The 17,317-nt window shown below is 40.3% G+C and overlaps 1 protein-coding gene across 2 annotated transcripts in view; it reads right to left on the bottom strand.

The window, feature by feature from the left end:
- The window catches only part of si:dkey-246g23.2 (solute carrier family 66 member 2), a 70,797-nt gene that overhangs the window by 19,232 nt on the left and 34,248 nt on the right, over nucleotides 1-17,317 (bottom strand). For both annotated transcript variants that reach the window (XM_050074233.1, XM_050074234.1), the window contains one exon: nucleotides 9,602-9,818. In XM_050074233.1, coding sequence (XP_049930190.1) covers nucleotides 9,602-9,818 — 217 coding nt within the window. The remainder of the gene's footprint in view (nucleotides 1-9,601; nucleotides 9,819-17,317) is intronic.

Here is a 17,317-nt window from a genome sequence, read left to right as displayed (position 1 = left end):
CTGCTTCCAAGTCCAAAGTCGATCTTGCCGTAATCCCAGAATAACACAAAGCATCTAAAGTGAATCTGCAGTGTTGCCCTGAGCTCAGGGGTTTTTGTGTGTAATTATTTCACTTGAATTCTCCTGAAGAGCCAGACTATCCAGCAACAGCGACAGGAAATATCCTTTCTGAACTTTTCTTTTACCTCAGCAATTATTTTCTCCTCTACTACTGTGATAGCTACAAGACCACGGAAGATAAGGTGCTGCAGCCCAATGAGAAGAGGTCAAGGTAGAGGAGCCAAGACGAGTTGGAAAAAATGTCTTTTCACAGTTGTTGAAAGCATCATTGTGCTGCTTTGTGTGTTGGTTTACTTACAAGATAATGGACTTGGCTGTTGCAAGTGTATTTTGGGGTTTACGATGCTGTGCTAGTTTTGTCCGGAGGTGTAGCTTTGACATTCAACACAAGTTCAATGCTATTATAAAAAGAATGTACTATTGTATTGGAGGCATTACTTGTATAAATGTGTTTCCAAATGCACTCAAACTTGCATGGTGTCTTACTTCACATTTACATTGATAAATTAATTCACACGGTACAAACCACGAGACTAGACAGAGCAAAAACACCCCAAAATACTCTTCTCTACATCCCTACCATGTACTGTAGAAACAAAAGACACAATCTCTTGTCTTGCCTCAGGACACACAGGACTCTAATTTAACACTGAGAGCTGCTGCACCATGGCTTTGATCGTATTAACTACACCCTGGCAAACACTATTATATGTGCTTTGCTTACACACTATACGATGTTAACACGAGATGCATGTACACTCGCATGCCATGCATACACAGACATATCTCACACAGACAGACATGAATTCAGTTGAAGAGCAAACCCCTGAATGTACACTGATTACCTCTGTGACTGTGAGAGGAAAACATGTACTGTTCTTAGTGATGAAAGAGGATGGGTTCATGCAGAAAATCCAGTCAAATACTATTTAAGTGATGAAACTTTTCTGCTGTATATCCACCACACTGTTATCAGCTCCTATAAAGATTTGGCTTCTTTTATATGCACAGTAACATGTCAAAAAATATTCAGGATATTCAATGATATGTCACATATAAACACCACCTTTGTTATGTTCAAAATAGAGCCGCAAGTAAGAATTTTATTACCTTAAAATGTCTGATCTTTTAAAAAGTATTTAGTTTAGTCTATAACTAGAATTACCGCCTATCTCCGCCAACTAGTCAAGTTAGAGTTACAGTTTACATCCATGTCTGTCCAGACTGATGTAATTTATGTAGTGGAGACTTCGAAGGAATTTAATAGAATATATTATTATTATTAGAATATACAATAGTGTATTTTTGGTGAAACATGGATGTGTCACACACATCTTCAACCCAGCAGCATAGAGGATGTATACCATCAACACAGTTTAAAGATGTACACATAATATTAGTGCCATCAATTCAGTATTTGACCAAATGTGAAGTATGTAGAGGCAGGGTGAGGGTTTCTAGCACAACTTCATCTACTTCCAAGGTGCATGTATACAGAGTATAAGATGTATACTGTGTTGTTGAAGTTTCAAACCCAAAAGTGAAATATGGTCAAAATCTCAAAATCTTCTATTCCTGAGTTATAATGTTGAATAATGCCCAAAGTAAGCATTTTTGCAGAAAACAGTGAAAATGACCTTTTGTATATGAAATGTCATCACTTATTAGACATTTGTGTAAAATTTTGTCATAATTAGTGAATGAATTCTTGAGTTGTGTGAGGACACAGCGACCTTCATCTTTGACGAACAAAATCTAATCAGTTCATCCTTGAGTTCAAGTGCAAAACTTAAAAAAATTCTTTCAAGGCGTTCTTGAGATATTGCGTTCACAATAATGGGACATAGGTACACACACAAGGACATACTTGCGTACGTATAGACAACCAGAAAAATAAAATGACTGACAGTCAGAGGCATAAAAAAGTGCTTGAATGTGAGTAAGTTGAGTTAACAACATTTCAAAACCCAAAATAATGAATTTACAATGATGCAAATTAGAGAAAAGTAACTAATCCTCACACTGAATGTTTTCACAGTTTTGCTGTCAAACATCAAGTATTAAACCATTAATTCAAAAATGCCAGTATTTTTATTTATTTTTTGTCAACCAACTATAGTTTTATTAATTAACTAAATGTTTCAGTGTTGTCAGCTGTAGCTTAAAGCTACTTTTTTCAACACACCGCAGCAAAGCACTTGGAACGGTTATTATATTATCAAATATTCTGACACATGCAAACGTGTTTCACTTACTGTTGTCCAGGGCTGTACTGTATCAAAACCTGCATTTTCCAAGTCAGCTCCGAGTTGCCAGTTTTGGCAAATATCTTAGTTATTTTTCTTATTATTCATTTTGAAAGCAGGATACTCAACATTATGCTTCTTCAAATTTATGATTAAACACCTTCAAAACTAATGACATTATTATCATCCTCTGCTGTACTTAGTATCTGGTGCTTATTAGCAAATGTTCGCATGCTACCATGAGGAACTAAGATGGTGAACAAGGTAATATAACACCAATACAACACTTGATAAACACCAGCATGTTGGCGTAGGGATTTATTCTTTAATTAAATCGCCTTCCACATCTAAATGACTGGGTGCATGTACCATATATGCGGCCATGTCCTCACACTGACCTTTCAGATGTGCTCCCTTTTGGGAAACACAACTCTGGTCCACAGGTCACAAAGTGCTAAGAGGTCATTACGGTGTCTGCATCATATCCTCCAGGGCCAGACAGTAAAAGTACTGGCCCTTTGTCCGAGTTGGCCTCGAGGTAATGGCCGCCTCAAGAGAAATGAGAAACCACCATCAGGCTGTCATTGAAGTGACATGGTAATAGGACCACCATTAACGTCTCAAGGGTGTTACCCAGAAGTGAGAGCAAGAACAAGCTGCTAGTTGTGAAGGTGCAAGAGAAGAGTGACAAAAGAGTGGAGCTGAATATGCAGCACACACACAATAATGCAACAGGTGTTAATGTGTATGTTTTTTTTTTTTCTTTTTGCAGGACTCACTTGAATGCAGGTAGTCAGATGACTCATCACATTCATGACAATAGAGAGTGGTAATTGAATTGAGAGAGACACAGCAGAGGAACTGTGTAAGGAAAGGAAACTAACAGAGATTAGTATCTGCTGAAAAGGAAAGCAGTACTATATTTGTCTGCATACTTCTCAGTCACCAGGACACAGACGGACTGCCACCGCCTGCGTCCCCTCCACTGTCACTGAATAACATTGTGAAAGTTGGCAGGTTTGGTGCAGAGCCGGGAGAGGAGGCAAAATAGATAAAGTTTAATGAGAGGGAAGAGAAAAACAGGCGGACTCCCCAGGCAGCCGAGCAGAGAGCGCTGAGCAATCACTCACGCACAAAAACACATTGTTGTTTATATAAACAAATCTCAACTTTACCAATCAATTGCAGCTTCCACACGAGTAATGAGAGCTTTTGAATGCCAAGCAGGTGGCAGCATAACTCAAATGCTGTCAGATGAAAACCTGGCATCTCTAAAGTCAGTGTTTAATGATGAACTACAAACAGCTTTATGCTTTGACTGAACAGCATGTCATACTCTGAATTTTTGAAACACTATGAGTTAATGGAAATAAGCTAGAGGGCTAAATGTGCAAAATGGTAGATTCATTCAATCACACAGTTACACACAATCACACCTGGAAGCTGCCAAGGACAGGCACAGTCTAGTCTGATACACTGAGCAGCTCCAACAGAGCAGGTTTAGGGGGACCTTAGCTGTGATGATGAGGAAGGGATGGTTGCTAAGTTTCATTTTTTTAAGACCTGCCAAAACAGACAGAGACACAAACTCAACACACCTCTGTTTTATCCCTCTTTCACTTGATGACTTTTGTACCAACCCACATATATGTTAGCTACTAAATGATTTAGGATAATCATAAATAGATTGTAATATGGTTTGCTCGAGGGATCGTTTCCTTGATGAATCAGCAGATCTCAGTAAATCTCATGGTGCTTTAGCCTCTGAATTCATGCTAAAATCCCACATCTTACTATATCTTACTATATAATGACGAAAACTCTGTGTGTGGGTGTGTCTGTGTGTCTGTTCCACGTTTTTCTCCTCACTGACTTGGTCAATCCATGTGAAATTTGGCACAGTGGTAGAGGGTCATGGGAGGATGCAAATGAAGCAATATTACATCAATTAGCCAAAGGGGGGCGCTATAGCAACTGATTGAAATTGCAAACTTTGAATGGGCATATCTCATGCCCTGTATGTCGTAGAGACATGAACCTTTGCACAGAGATGCCTCTCCTCAAGAACCTATAACTTCTGGTTATATAGATTTTCCGCCATTTTGAATTTATTGAAAAACACTTAAAATCGATCTCTTCCTAGGAAGTTTGACCGATCTGCATGAAACTCAGTGAACATAATCTAGGGACCAATATCTAAAGTTCCCTCTTGGCAAAAGTTGGAAAACTTACTAAAACTGAGCTTCTATAAGGCAATGAATATTGCGGAGGGCGTGGCTCATCACATAAAGGTGTATAACATCTCGAGGGTTTCACCGATCACCACGCAACTTTGTAGGCATATGACCACACATAATCTGAGGGGACCCCTCCATTATTGACCCCATCAAACAAAATGGGGGCGCTAGAGAGCTAATTTCTTATCTAGGCCTAACCGCCATATCGAATTTTACTAAACTTGGTAGATATGTAGAACAGGACGCCTCAAGGTGACAGGAGAAATTTAACTCTAATTGGCAACTGGGTGGCGCTATAACAACAGAAAAATGGCTAAAATGCGACTGATTGCTGTGGCTCCCCCTGTGGCCCAATGTTTTTTTTTTCCTTTCTAATTTTTGGTATGACTAAGTCATGGTATGGTATGTTGTACATAATCACGGAAACTGTCAGTCAGTCATTCTGTCCGTCCCACGTTTTTCTACTCACTGACATGGTCAATCTATGTGAAACTGCACATAGGCATTGAGGATTGGCATAGATAGAAGGTGACAAAGCTACCAGTGGGTATGGACTAGTCTAATATGATTGTTCTTTTATCTGTTCATACCACAAACAAAGACCAGAGTTTACTCAGAGACTACTAGGTATTGGTACTTGATACCTTTAAGGTATCGACTGAAACAACCCAGTAACAATTAGAATCGAAATGTATTCACTCAAATGATACCTGCATTCAGTACTTTTTGTGGGGTCTGATCCCAAACCCTCCTGATTCCTTGCTGATCAGCAAAATTTCTGTTGCAGCTATCTCCAGAGCTGCTATCTTCCTGGTGAATGGTCAACACTGAGCGGTTTGACCGAACTCACACGGACACAGAAAGGGCTCGGCTCTGACGATAAACACTTTAATAACCGTTGGGTAACTTTAGTCGTGTAATGCTAACAGTTAGCCCTATTTATGTGTTCACAGTCCCCCTGCATCAGCTAGACACTATACAGTTTGTGGTGTGGAAAGTCGAGCGCAATGTATTTGACAAGAGTTGGCAGTTCAGCATACAGAGATGCCACCTATACGTTTAAAATTATGGCTATACTACACACCTCTCCACTCACATAATGTCTGTAGAATGAAGTACTCTACTGGTATCCATGTCACTTTAAGGGTACTGGTATTGGCACTGGTACTGCAATTTTTTAAATGATACCCAGCCCTAATTAAGACCCATCTTACCATGCGGCCCCAGTGTGGTTGTTTGGTCTGCACCAGAGTTTGAATGACAGAGTTTATAACATCTAAACAAACCAAATATATTATGCAAACCAACACAGTTTGTTTGAACCACATCCAGTATCTTAGGTGCAAAAGCCCCGTGAAGTACAGTAAAGTGAAGAGGCAACTCTGCAATCTACATTCCCGTAAATATTTCCATTTCTATCACATATGCTTTGTGCTGTTTTTTCTTCACCTCATCCAGCCTTGCCTCTCTCGATTTATAATAGTATCTTTCCATCACCACTCTGTCCCTTACTCCATTTCCCTGGAGTACTTGCATTCATGTGAATGCGGGCGCACACAAATGCATGTATGCAAAGTGTCAGCAGTGACCACCAGGCAGCATTAATTACGCTGAGCGCAAATTAACTCTCTGTAACTCTCTCTCTCTCTGCTTTTCCACAACATGTACCCTTGTGAAGGTGATCATTTGTGGCGAGCTGGAAAAGGTGAGCAGTCCTTGATGAAATGGATCCATACGCTCACTATCACACCTTAGTAATAGGACTCAGGGGGAAACTGACTGCACAACAAGTAACTGCTTCACATGGGATAGCATGAGAGGAAGTGCAGACTACATGCTGCATCATCATATCTGGAAAACAGTTTATTCAAGCTTAACTGCGCAAATGGGAGAATCCTTAAGTATGTGTGACAAGGGTCAAGAGATGTAACATGTTATGCCCACCGAGACAGAAGTGCTGAATGGGCTGGTTCCAACCCTGCAGGGTCATTCGTCCAAGGCCACAGAGATCGATAGTGAGGTCATTCATGTTGGAATTACAGCATTTTCTAGAAAGAGTCATTTAATATGGTGATGTATATTTAAACGTTGGTTTTTGGTGGTTTACACTAGCTCATCACAGCACTGAGTAAGCAGGGACTTTGCCATAGATCCGAGTTTAGGGAAGTGACGTTTCTAACTTATTCATCAATCATCTCAGAGGCTTAATGTAGTGTTATTGCGTATTTAATCTTTGCCGTGATATTCCCTCTGAGTTGAATGGGTGCTCACAGGAAGTGCAAGCCCAGATGTACACCCTGAGGACACTTTATGTGAAATGGAGCATATGACTGAGGAAGAAGGTCTTGCCCATTCATACAGTAAATCACCTACACTGCAGCCTCTTTAAATACACTACTACATTTCTTTAAGATTTCAAAACTAAAGTATATTCAGAGCTTATTTCCTGTGTTTACGGATGCATCTGTGATGTGAGACAAAATATTTGTAGTTTTCCTCTGTGTGTGTGTTTCAGCATTCAAGCTAGCCGGACTGTACTGAGTGACGTTTATCCTCAGAAAATACAGAGGGGGGATGTAAAGAAGAACTGTGGATATACAGCAAAGACTGTAGTATGTGGAGAAAACAGGACATGACACTTCTGTTACTTATCTGTGGTGAAAGGACTGTCTCTTAAGAGAAAAACACAGACACCATCTTCATGAATCAAGGCCATTCTCACCTCCTCTTATACTCTTTTCCCAAGTGTACACTATGTCTGTGGTTTATTCTTTGCGGAAGCAACAAAAAAATGAACACATTCAGCAAACTAAGACAGAACAATGGGTAAATACAAGCTGGAAAAAGAGAAGCGGATGAATGAGAAACACATCTGCAAAAGACTATTGTAGCCATTACCAAGACTTAACAGATACTCCTGTTAAAGTCACAGCCTAAGCACCTAATCTGGGGTGTCAATCACAGCAGCAGGTGTTCCCCATTGTTCCTGTGTAAACAATGTTGCATGTGACTTTTCGATCTAAAATTAAAAACATTAAAACAGAACACAGTGGTTACTGAAGGCACTGCCAACAGATCTGTACAGACATTCATTGTTGCATTTTTCAGGATGACTTGCCATAATTTGTTTGAAAATTTGGTTTATGCTCAAACACCTGCAAAACTAACACTCATTTCCATTAGCTGCAGCTGTACTTTGTGCAAATATTGACATGCTAACACACCTATTAAAATGAACTTGCTAACCATTGAACCTGCTAAACATCAGCATGTTACTGTCACTGTGAGCATGTTGGCATGCTGACACCAAAGCTCAAAGCACTGCCACGGTTAAGTGGGTCAGAAATGTACTTGCCTGAAGTAAATTTTTACTTGCACGTATACATATTGTTTTATTGTCATGTTTCACACAGGCAAGAGCAAAGCCACAAAGAAGGAGTTTTAGTTGTCATGCAAGCAAGATGCTCTCAACTCTTATGGCAAGACACTGTTTTATCTGCCTTGCTCATAAACTTGTGGCAAATTGCACAACACATTTTAAGTTTTAACTACATCCTCTAATACCACCCAGCTAAACTCCTATGTCTAGGTAATTAATATGCCAGCTTGCACTTCAGCTATGCATGTGTAACTCTTAACAGAAATGAGACAGAAGGCTCACTCCTTAGCTACTTCCATCATCATCTCCAGAAAAAACAATGTCTTGTTCAAGCAACAATGCTAAACATTTCCAAGTTTCAGCTTCTCCATTGTGAGGATTTGCTGCTAATCTGTGGGGATTGATGGTAAACTGAGGGTTCAGACTGTTGGTCAGACAAAGGAAGCAATTAAATTACATTATCTTGAGCTGTTGGCAATCGATGTGGGCATTTTTCATGATGTTCTGACATTTAAAACAACTAATGATAACTTCATTAATCGATAAATCATTTGTTGCATTCCTTAAAAACACGTTTTGCCATTTTGCATCTGTGTATGAAAGAATTTTGAGTCAAGAAATGGAAAACAAAACCACTCCCAACCCCAGGGAGAGTTGCTCATTCCTTTTGACATCACAGCAAAATCCTAATTTTAGGACCATCATCATATTCCCCTGGTATGCATGTTAACTTATGTCTGTCTGACTTCTAAACTTCCTAAATATATCTGCTGAAAATAATAGATAATTGACAAAGGCTGTATTCTGGAGAGAAAATGTAAGTATATTTTGCGTTGTCTCTACAGGTTCCCTTTTTTAAGGGATGAGTGACCAGCAAAGTATGTAACTACACCACACACACACACACACACACACACACACACACACGCATTTGCACTGATGACAGACAAGAGACATAATGAGGAAATAATGATCATAATTAGTATGAGGTTTTGTGCCATTAGAGGCGTAATTGATCTCGCAGTACTCTACCTGGGAGGCTAATCAGTGTACACATTGACCTTTACACACACTGACATAATCTTAACAAGAAAAAAATTTAAAATGCAAGCTCAGCCTTTTTTTTGCCCACTACTGCCTCTTTCCATTTAAGGTCACCTTGAATTTAACGTGTATATATTCTTAACCTCGGGAATTATCAAAATGTGACATGTAATCATACAATAAAGAACATTTCTTGTAGGGGATATGTCAATTATTTTAACTGATCGAGAAGTTATGTTACAGTATCATCATCACCTTTCATCTTCAAGTTCAATCAGTGTCACTATGTCACTATTCATTAATGGTAATGCATTCACCCTTGTCAATAAAACAGATAGATAACTGTTGGATAGATGTTTATGATTCAGCCTTTGGGTTTATCTAAACCTTGACTCACTGCTTTTTTCCCCCCTCATTTAGTCTCTAATGATTATAAATGACCTTATTAGCATATTTTGTTCATGAGAATATAAATGACTTGCACTCCCTGGACATTAAGGTTAATGAGAGCACTTTCCATGAGGTATTAGTGAGAACTATTAAAGTTCTGTGGCAGTGTGCCACTGTATGCCATTGCAAATGAGGTGAGTTATGGGCTTCCGCAAAGCTCTGCTTGACCTAAAAGTGTGCCGTACCTCATGCCTTTGGTGGACTGGTTTTGGAAGTTTTGTAGCAGCTGCGGCATCCCCAGCATGGCCTCAAACATCACGGCCAGGGAGCCCAGTGTCTCCACAAACACGGCAGAGTCCAGGAGCAGCAGGGTGACGACGGCACACAGCACGGTGAAGCCGAAGCAAAAGAGCAGGTAGTCCTCAAACGCGCTCCACTTCCAGAAGTAGTGAAAGTCCAAGTCTGGAGAAGGGAAAGAAAAAAGCAAACACAGAGAGACAATTGAGCTCAAGTTTAATGCTTGTCATCAGTATTAGTTTACATTCTGGGAAAATTTAATTGAATATAAGTGACAGAGAAGAGAGGAAGCAGGAAGGAAAGTGATGACTGGGAAAAAGTGTGGGAGGATTAAAAGGAAAGAAAGCAGACAGAAGAGCCTTGAGAGACGATCGAATAAAGAAGCAGAGCAAGTGAGAAAGTGCATGCGTGTGTGTGTGTGTGTGTGTGTGTGTATATGTGAGTGTATGTAGTGCTGAAGGGTGAAAGGGTTCTTACAGTACGCACGGATGGAAACAAAAGAGCAAGAGTGACAGGCAGAGATTGAAGCAGTGAGGGCGTTATAGCGGGAAAAAGTCGGGAGGAGGAAAGAGCAGGAATAACAGTGTTCCATTAAAGGATGCATAGAAATTCTGCAAAGACAGCACTCCTAAATCAATACTGTGCACATGCATAAGTGAATGGAACAAAGATAAATGAGATACTCGAAAGCTTTTACATTTCTATTACTTTGGTATAGCTTGGCCTTTGGTGAGGCCAGGCTATATATTCAGAAAGTTTATCACCTTTGGCTTAAAACTGTCTTTCCACTGACACCACTCTATTTATCATGTGTGGCTTTTACAAGTCACTTACAAATACCATGTTGTTCTCTGAAACTGCTACTCAACTTGAATGGAAGAGGAGGCCAGTGCCAGAGTATAAAAGTCAGAGTATGACTTTGAATTTGGCAAACATTAAAGAGTCACAACTGATCCAACAACCTAAAACAATGTCTCTCATATCGGCTTTAGAATGACTGAGTTGACGGCTCGGAGCCTGGTTCAGGAGCTGCCAAGAAAAGCTCATGATGGGAAACATTAGGCCCTCTACATCTACATTCACCATCAGCCATCTCCTCAATGGACCATAATGTGAGATGATCGACAATCTCTCATTGCATATGTATGACCATGGAGCTGTAAAAAAAAACCCAGCTGACATCAGCTAAAGGGGATTGATGGCTAAATAAGAGCACATTAGTTAGGGTGGGGACTCAAGTGTGACGCTTCATCCTGCGCAGCAACCGACTTCAACATGTGCTGCTGTTACCTCTCACACTGACTGAATAGGCTGCACCTATTTGAGCAAACTGTGTTATACTTACATATGTGTCTCCTTGAAATTCTCTTTAAAGAGAGACAAATGTTGACAGCAGAGACTGATAAGAAAAATCTTCTCAGTGTGGCAGTTTTAGAGATTGAAAACATTTTCTTTGGTGATAAAATCTGTTGATTACTTTCCTTCTGATAAACGGTTTGATCTATAAAGTGTTAGAAAATAGGGCACCCTGACTTTTTAAACATTTGTCTTTTCTCTCTTTTTCACTTGTGCACTGCTCTTTTTTTTCTTTTGTTTCTGTGCTTACTGAATGTAAAAAAACGATCATAAATAAAAAATATGAAGGAAAAAGAAAACGGGGCACCCCATTACATTGAAAAGGTGGAACCAGAAAATGTTAGGCACCTTTCATGATAAATTACCTAAAGGATTATTCAAAATGGTTTTTAATCTTTTGTCGATCAGCTCATCAATAAGGGTTTGGGTTAGTCTTATAAAGTGTGTTGTACACTTGTGCTCAAACTGGTTAATTAAAAATTAATCAAAATCAAATTTTGAAAACCAATTGGAAGAAAAAAAAAAAAAAAAAAAAGGATTTGGATGCAACACAGGCGAACATCAGCAACTAAATCAGTTTGACTGCATTTTTTTCCCTATGAACGTCCCACTGGCCACGAGCAACGCCGTGTGATGCTGCACGCTGTTTTAAGCTGAACTTTTGTCAGACGCCCTGTTTCTATTTATTCCTGACACTTGTGTTGAAAGTGCAGCTATGGACGAAGGACAGATGATTAACAAAGCCGAATTGAAGAGTTATCTCCTCATTCAACTACAAAAACCTGAATAAGGTTGCAGCTGGTTGGAGGGAGATCGCCAGAGGGCTGAACTCTTTTAAGTATAGTTATATGGGATGCTCAGCAGAGCATACTTGTGAGCTAGTTTTACAAAGTGGAGGTGTTGGTATGGTTGGTATCTATACTCCCGATGCTAATGTGTTGGCGGCACGGTAGTACCTCACAGCAAGAGGGTTCCTGGATCGGGGGAGCCCTTCTGTGCGGAGTTTGCATGTTCACTCTGTGTCAGTGTGGGTTTTGTCAGAGTACTCCAGCTTCCTCCCACAGTCCAAAGACATGCAGGCTAACTGGTGACTAAATTGTCCGTAGGTGTGAATGTGGGCGTGAATGGTTGTCTGTCTCTATGTGTCAGCCCTGTGATAGTCTGGTGACCTGTCCAGGGTGTACCCCACCTCTTGCCCAATGTCAGCTGGGATAGGCTCCAGCCCCCGCGTGACCCCCAACAGTATAAGCGGTTATGGAAAATGAATGACAGTATTGTTATGAATATGAATAGTAAGTAGAAGACAGTAATGTTCTCCAGTGTGCTACACTTGGTAATTGATACCAAGGTCCCTTGATACATTGTTTGCTGTCAGTTTGAAACAGTCGGTAACAGTTGTAGCAGTAGTCAGAGAGGAGCTAGCAAGTTCAGAGTTTGTCAGAGTTGAACAGGTGTAATAATTTCGGAAAACTATAATGTTACCCCCCTGCTTTTGTTTGCGTGACATAATAGAATTACATATTTAACAGATTAAGTGAGGATAGAAAGCATCTGCTGTAATGCGAGGCGGCACAATAGCTGGATGCTCGCTTGCTGTTAGGACACAGTGATAAATGTCTGCATCTTTTCTGAAAGTGTTATTATTGTCAAATGAACAAACTGATTATTAATTTACCAATAATTTAAAAAAAAAAGAAATAGTAATTTAACCCATTAAAAAAAAAACGTTAATTGTATTCCTAATGCGCACCTGATTAGTGATTAGGAGTTAGGTTATAAATCCTGTCAATTTCCAGAGGTACTTACAGATATAGTAAAAAATCTCACTAACCATAAGGTGGAATAAAAATTCTAAAGTATGTCTACTTCTGAGAAGACTGCAACTGTATTGGCCTTCCAATGAGTGAAGGAGACACTGGAGACCCGGTATATATTTCTGCCTACTTTTTCATTGTAGTCAGTCCCGGCATCGCTCTCTAGAGGAGCGATTTCAGTTTGAAGTGCTGCTCTGCCTGAACAGGGCCGTAGCCATTTATATCATCTCACATACTGTGCATAGATGGTCACACTAAGTATTCAGTGCACACACACGCCACGCGCATGTACGCAAGACACACACACACACACACACACACACACACACACACACACCAAACGCCAGGCTGGTACATTTCCCATTCCACTCCAGTGAGCTGCATCTTGATGTTGCATCCTGGGACAGACAAAGTGAGACATCTTGCAGCGAGTGCAGCGTGGCATGTTTGTGGCAAACAGCGAACGTGATTAATGGCTTTATTACCACGAGCCACAAAAGACACCCACAGCTGACAACACACACGTGAGGTGGGAGAGGAGAGCGATACAACATAACACACACGTTTCTCCGCTCTCTCCAGCGAACATGTTACTTGACAAATATCGACTTTCGGGGCATGACATATGTCTGTCCTCACAAACTGTGACATTGACAGAAACCAAAGAGCTGGAGACAGAGAACCTGGCACATTTCAGCTCTTATTCACAAGTCTCTCTCCACTCTTGGCGCCCCTTTTACTTCAACACAACATCAAACCTGAGTCATTGCAGGCACTGGTGGCTGGCGGAGGGAGACTTGAGAGTCAGGAGGGGCTTAGAGGCTGCCCTTTATCTACAACATAAACGTCCTTTCATTTCCTTTTGAATGAGGCCAAGGTGGTGAAGTATAAACATGCTGACAGCAGCAACAATAAGACCAGTGGTATTTCAAAACTACTGTCAACTTTTCAGAGTACAAAGCCTCCCGCTGAGCTACTCATATTTTCATCTCTCGATTTTTAATTCAGCTTCCCACTTTCTCTCCCCGTGCTTATCGGCAGCACACACACATCCACAAAAACGCTCTTCTCTTGTCCTCTTACCAAGCAATCTAATCTATTTACATACAGAAAGCAACACACCCACTTCCTCTCCTCTTATCCCTGCTCCCTCTCCCTCTCTGTCCCATTTCATCTCCCACTTATACAGCCTTGTATGTTTACCTGCATAATCAAATTGCCTGGAAGAGTATAATGAAGAGAGAAAGCTATGCATCATTTATGGAGTCATCGCTTTTATTTGTTCTCCTATATCATGCATCATACCCGGTGTTCTTTCCCTGACCAGCTTCCTTCCTTCCTGGCACTGTTTTAATCATCTTCTCTTTCACCCACCTCGCTGACAAAAAAAAGTGTCTTCACTTCACAAACACACACACACATACACAGAACACACACATCTCTTCTGTGGCTGCTGTCCCGTCACACCAGGACAGGACAGGTGGCCTGCCCTTTTCTAAACAGCATCCTCCTGTCTGGTGTGTGTCGAGGCCAAAGCTGCACTTCAAAGACCCCGGAGACTCTGTAGTGCAAGGAGGAGGCGAGACGCTCCGTCTTCACACAGTCTCTTTGTTTATACAGGGCCCATTCAAGATCAAACAATTCAATTACTAAAACGTGCAAGGAAGCAGCCGCAAGGATGTCAATACCTGTGTATGAAGTTTCTCAGGGAAGATGTGAAGTGTGAAGGATAAGTCAATCAATTCATGTACGTGTGTCTGTTCAGGCGTGAGTCTGCAGTTGTGACGGCCTTAGCAGGTCTATCTGGGCTGTAACATTATTGAGACTTTGTTTCAGCACTGTTAGAACTTACGAGCACACTCACACGAGCAGCATGGGGAGGCAGAGGATAATTAGAGATGGAGGGTGAGTGAGTCAGAAAGAGGGAGGGAGAGTAGCTTCGAGTCAGTCAAGTAGATGCATGGAGGCGAAACTCGCGGTATTTCCCATCAGGCCGAGCAGAGAAAGCACAGTACGGCGCTGAGAGTAGAGAGACAGAGACGAGGACAGACACTGACAGCTAGAGGGCTTCGAGATATGCTGACTCAGCGCTGTCAGTCTGCGAGCAGAACGACTTGGCTCCGTGGAGTCAATGTATTTTAAGATGTGTGAAAGTTGCTGTTTGACATTTCTTGTAGGCTGTCTGCTGGGCGCTCGGCTCACTGGTCTAATCTGTAGATAGGTGCAGCTTCTTGTCGGACATGCAGGATGAAATGAGCTTTTCGGTTTATTCTAATGGGGAAAAACCCCATTTCCTTTTTTAGACTGTCCGCAGATAAGGGGGATTACACAAGGGACTGACTATACCATTCTAACCTGATCCAGGAAGTGATCTGATCTCACAGTATCTATGAGCTAATACGATACTGTAATTTCTAACTTCGATATAAAAACTTGAAAAGTAGCAATATTTGATACCATTTTCAAAACCACGGGGAAGAATTGACATTGAAGGCATACAATTTATTAAAAGATATTTATAAGGCTCTAAAATGACAACAAGGACTTTTCTTTTCTTGGTTAGTAGCAGAGAACAGCAGAATGACTGCAGTAAACATTAACAATTAAAACTTTTTTATATTAATGAAAACAATATTCTTCTTGCAGTAGTGCACTTGTTCAGGTGTCTGAGATTTTCACACCTTTTAAAGGCGATAAAGTTCAAGTAAAAAACAAAACAAAACCACTCTGCAAAAGCCGTTATGCAACTGGAGCGAATGAGATGAGTGACAAGAAGACAACACAGTCAGTGAGTGAGAGGAGGCGGGGCACTGAGGGCACTGTAGCAGTGACTGAGTCCACTCGCTGTCGGAGAGAAGGCAGAGCAAGAAAGTAGTATTGCTAGTATCGATATTGTGTGAAATGAGTATTGAAATTGTTTCAGATATTCTGAATCAATATGTACTAGGGGTGTAACGGTACACAAAAATCACGGTTCGGTACGTACCTCGGTACACAAGTCACGGTTCGGTTTTTTTCAGTACAGTAATGAAAAAAATAGACAACTATTAAATATCTTTTACTTATTGGTAACCTTATTAAAACATACCACCACAGCAGTTAACTCTTTTTACACAATTTTTGAATGAAACAAATATATATAAAATCCTGCTTTTTCACATTGTTTGAATGAAAATAGAAATATAAAAGTGAAAAATAAAATCCTGCTGTTTTTTTAACACATTTTTTGAATGAAAAATATAAATATACATTTCTGCTTTAACAGTTTTACTCAATTAAAATAAAAAGTATAGTGCAGCTGGTCAGCTTTAAAGCCTGCTCAGATTCAGTTTTACTAGGAACTTACTTAGCTTTCCCACTTTGTTAAAGTGCAGTAAACAAAACATGCTTATATCTAAAGTGCAGCTTAAACAATTTTACTCAACTCCAATGGCGTTGGTTATTTCTTTAGCGCAATGGTCAGGGAAACGCTCTTTCTTTTTAAACGACGACGATATCGTAGTTTGCACCAGATTGCTTTTTCTAGTCGCGCCGGTTAACGTTCAAACTCTGGTGGTGTCGCTTTAGATGCGTTAGCGTTCAAACTCTGGTGGTGTCGCTTTAGATGCGTTAGCATGTTAGACGTGTTTCCAAGTACATACCGACCGCTGTTCTGCAATGTCGGCACACTGCTTTTGTCTTGTCCACATGTTTATTTCCACCTTCGTATTTTACCCTGAAAGTGTTCCCAAACGGAGGACTTAAGGTTTGCGGGTGGGTCTTCAGGTTCGTCAGGCTCACTTGCCATGTTGTCAAAATGCGAGAATGCGCTGCACAGAGTGAAAGCGGAGATTTACGGTCGGACTCGGTCCGTCACTCAATTATGTCCGTCGGGGAACTAGATATTTTAAATGGTTCAGCTCGCAAAAACGGAATTAAAATAAAACAAAATAAAATAAAATAATATCCTGCGCCCAATAATTCGGTACAGGGTCGTGCCGAACTGAAAGTCGCGTACTGAACGGTTCGACACAAATACATGTACCGTTACGGCCCTAATATGTACTGATAATAACACTACAAAGGGACTAACCTTGCCATCCTAAACTGATCCAGACACTGGCCAAGGCTGATCTAACAATATCTATGAGCTGAGTCTGTGGACTGCCTTTGCTTTTTCAGCTCATGAACATATGGAGCTACATTAGGGTCAAATGTTTTGTACTTGAAAAAATAAAATTTGAAACTGAAAATTCATGTGTTGATCTTGAATTTTGAAAAATACAACAATGTATTCAAAATAAAAATAAGTGTATGAAACATTTTTTTCAGGTTAAATATAATTTTGATTCACTTTGGTAATTCTTTTGAATGAATAATTTATTTTCACTTTTCACTTCCATATATATTTTAACATTTGAGGTCTTATTTTTTTCAGTTGCATGTTTTATCTTTTCAGATTCAGATCTTATTTTTTTACAGTTTCAAATCTTATTTTTTACAGTTTCAAATCTT

Source organism: Epinephelus moara, chromosome 20 (assembly GCF_006386435.1).
Source record: "Epinephelus moara isolate mb chromosome 20, YSFRI_EMoa_1.0, whole genome shotgun sequence".
Lineage (NCBI taxonomy): Eukaryota > Metazoa > Chordata > Actinopteri > Perciformes > Serranidae > Epinephelus > Epinephelus moara.
This window is presented reverse-complemented; position numbering and strand designations above follow the sequence as displayed.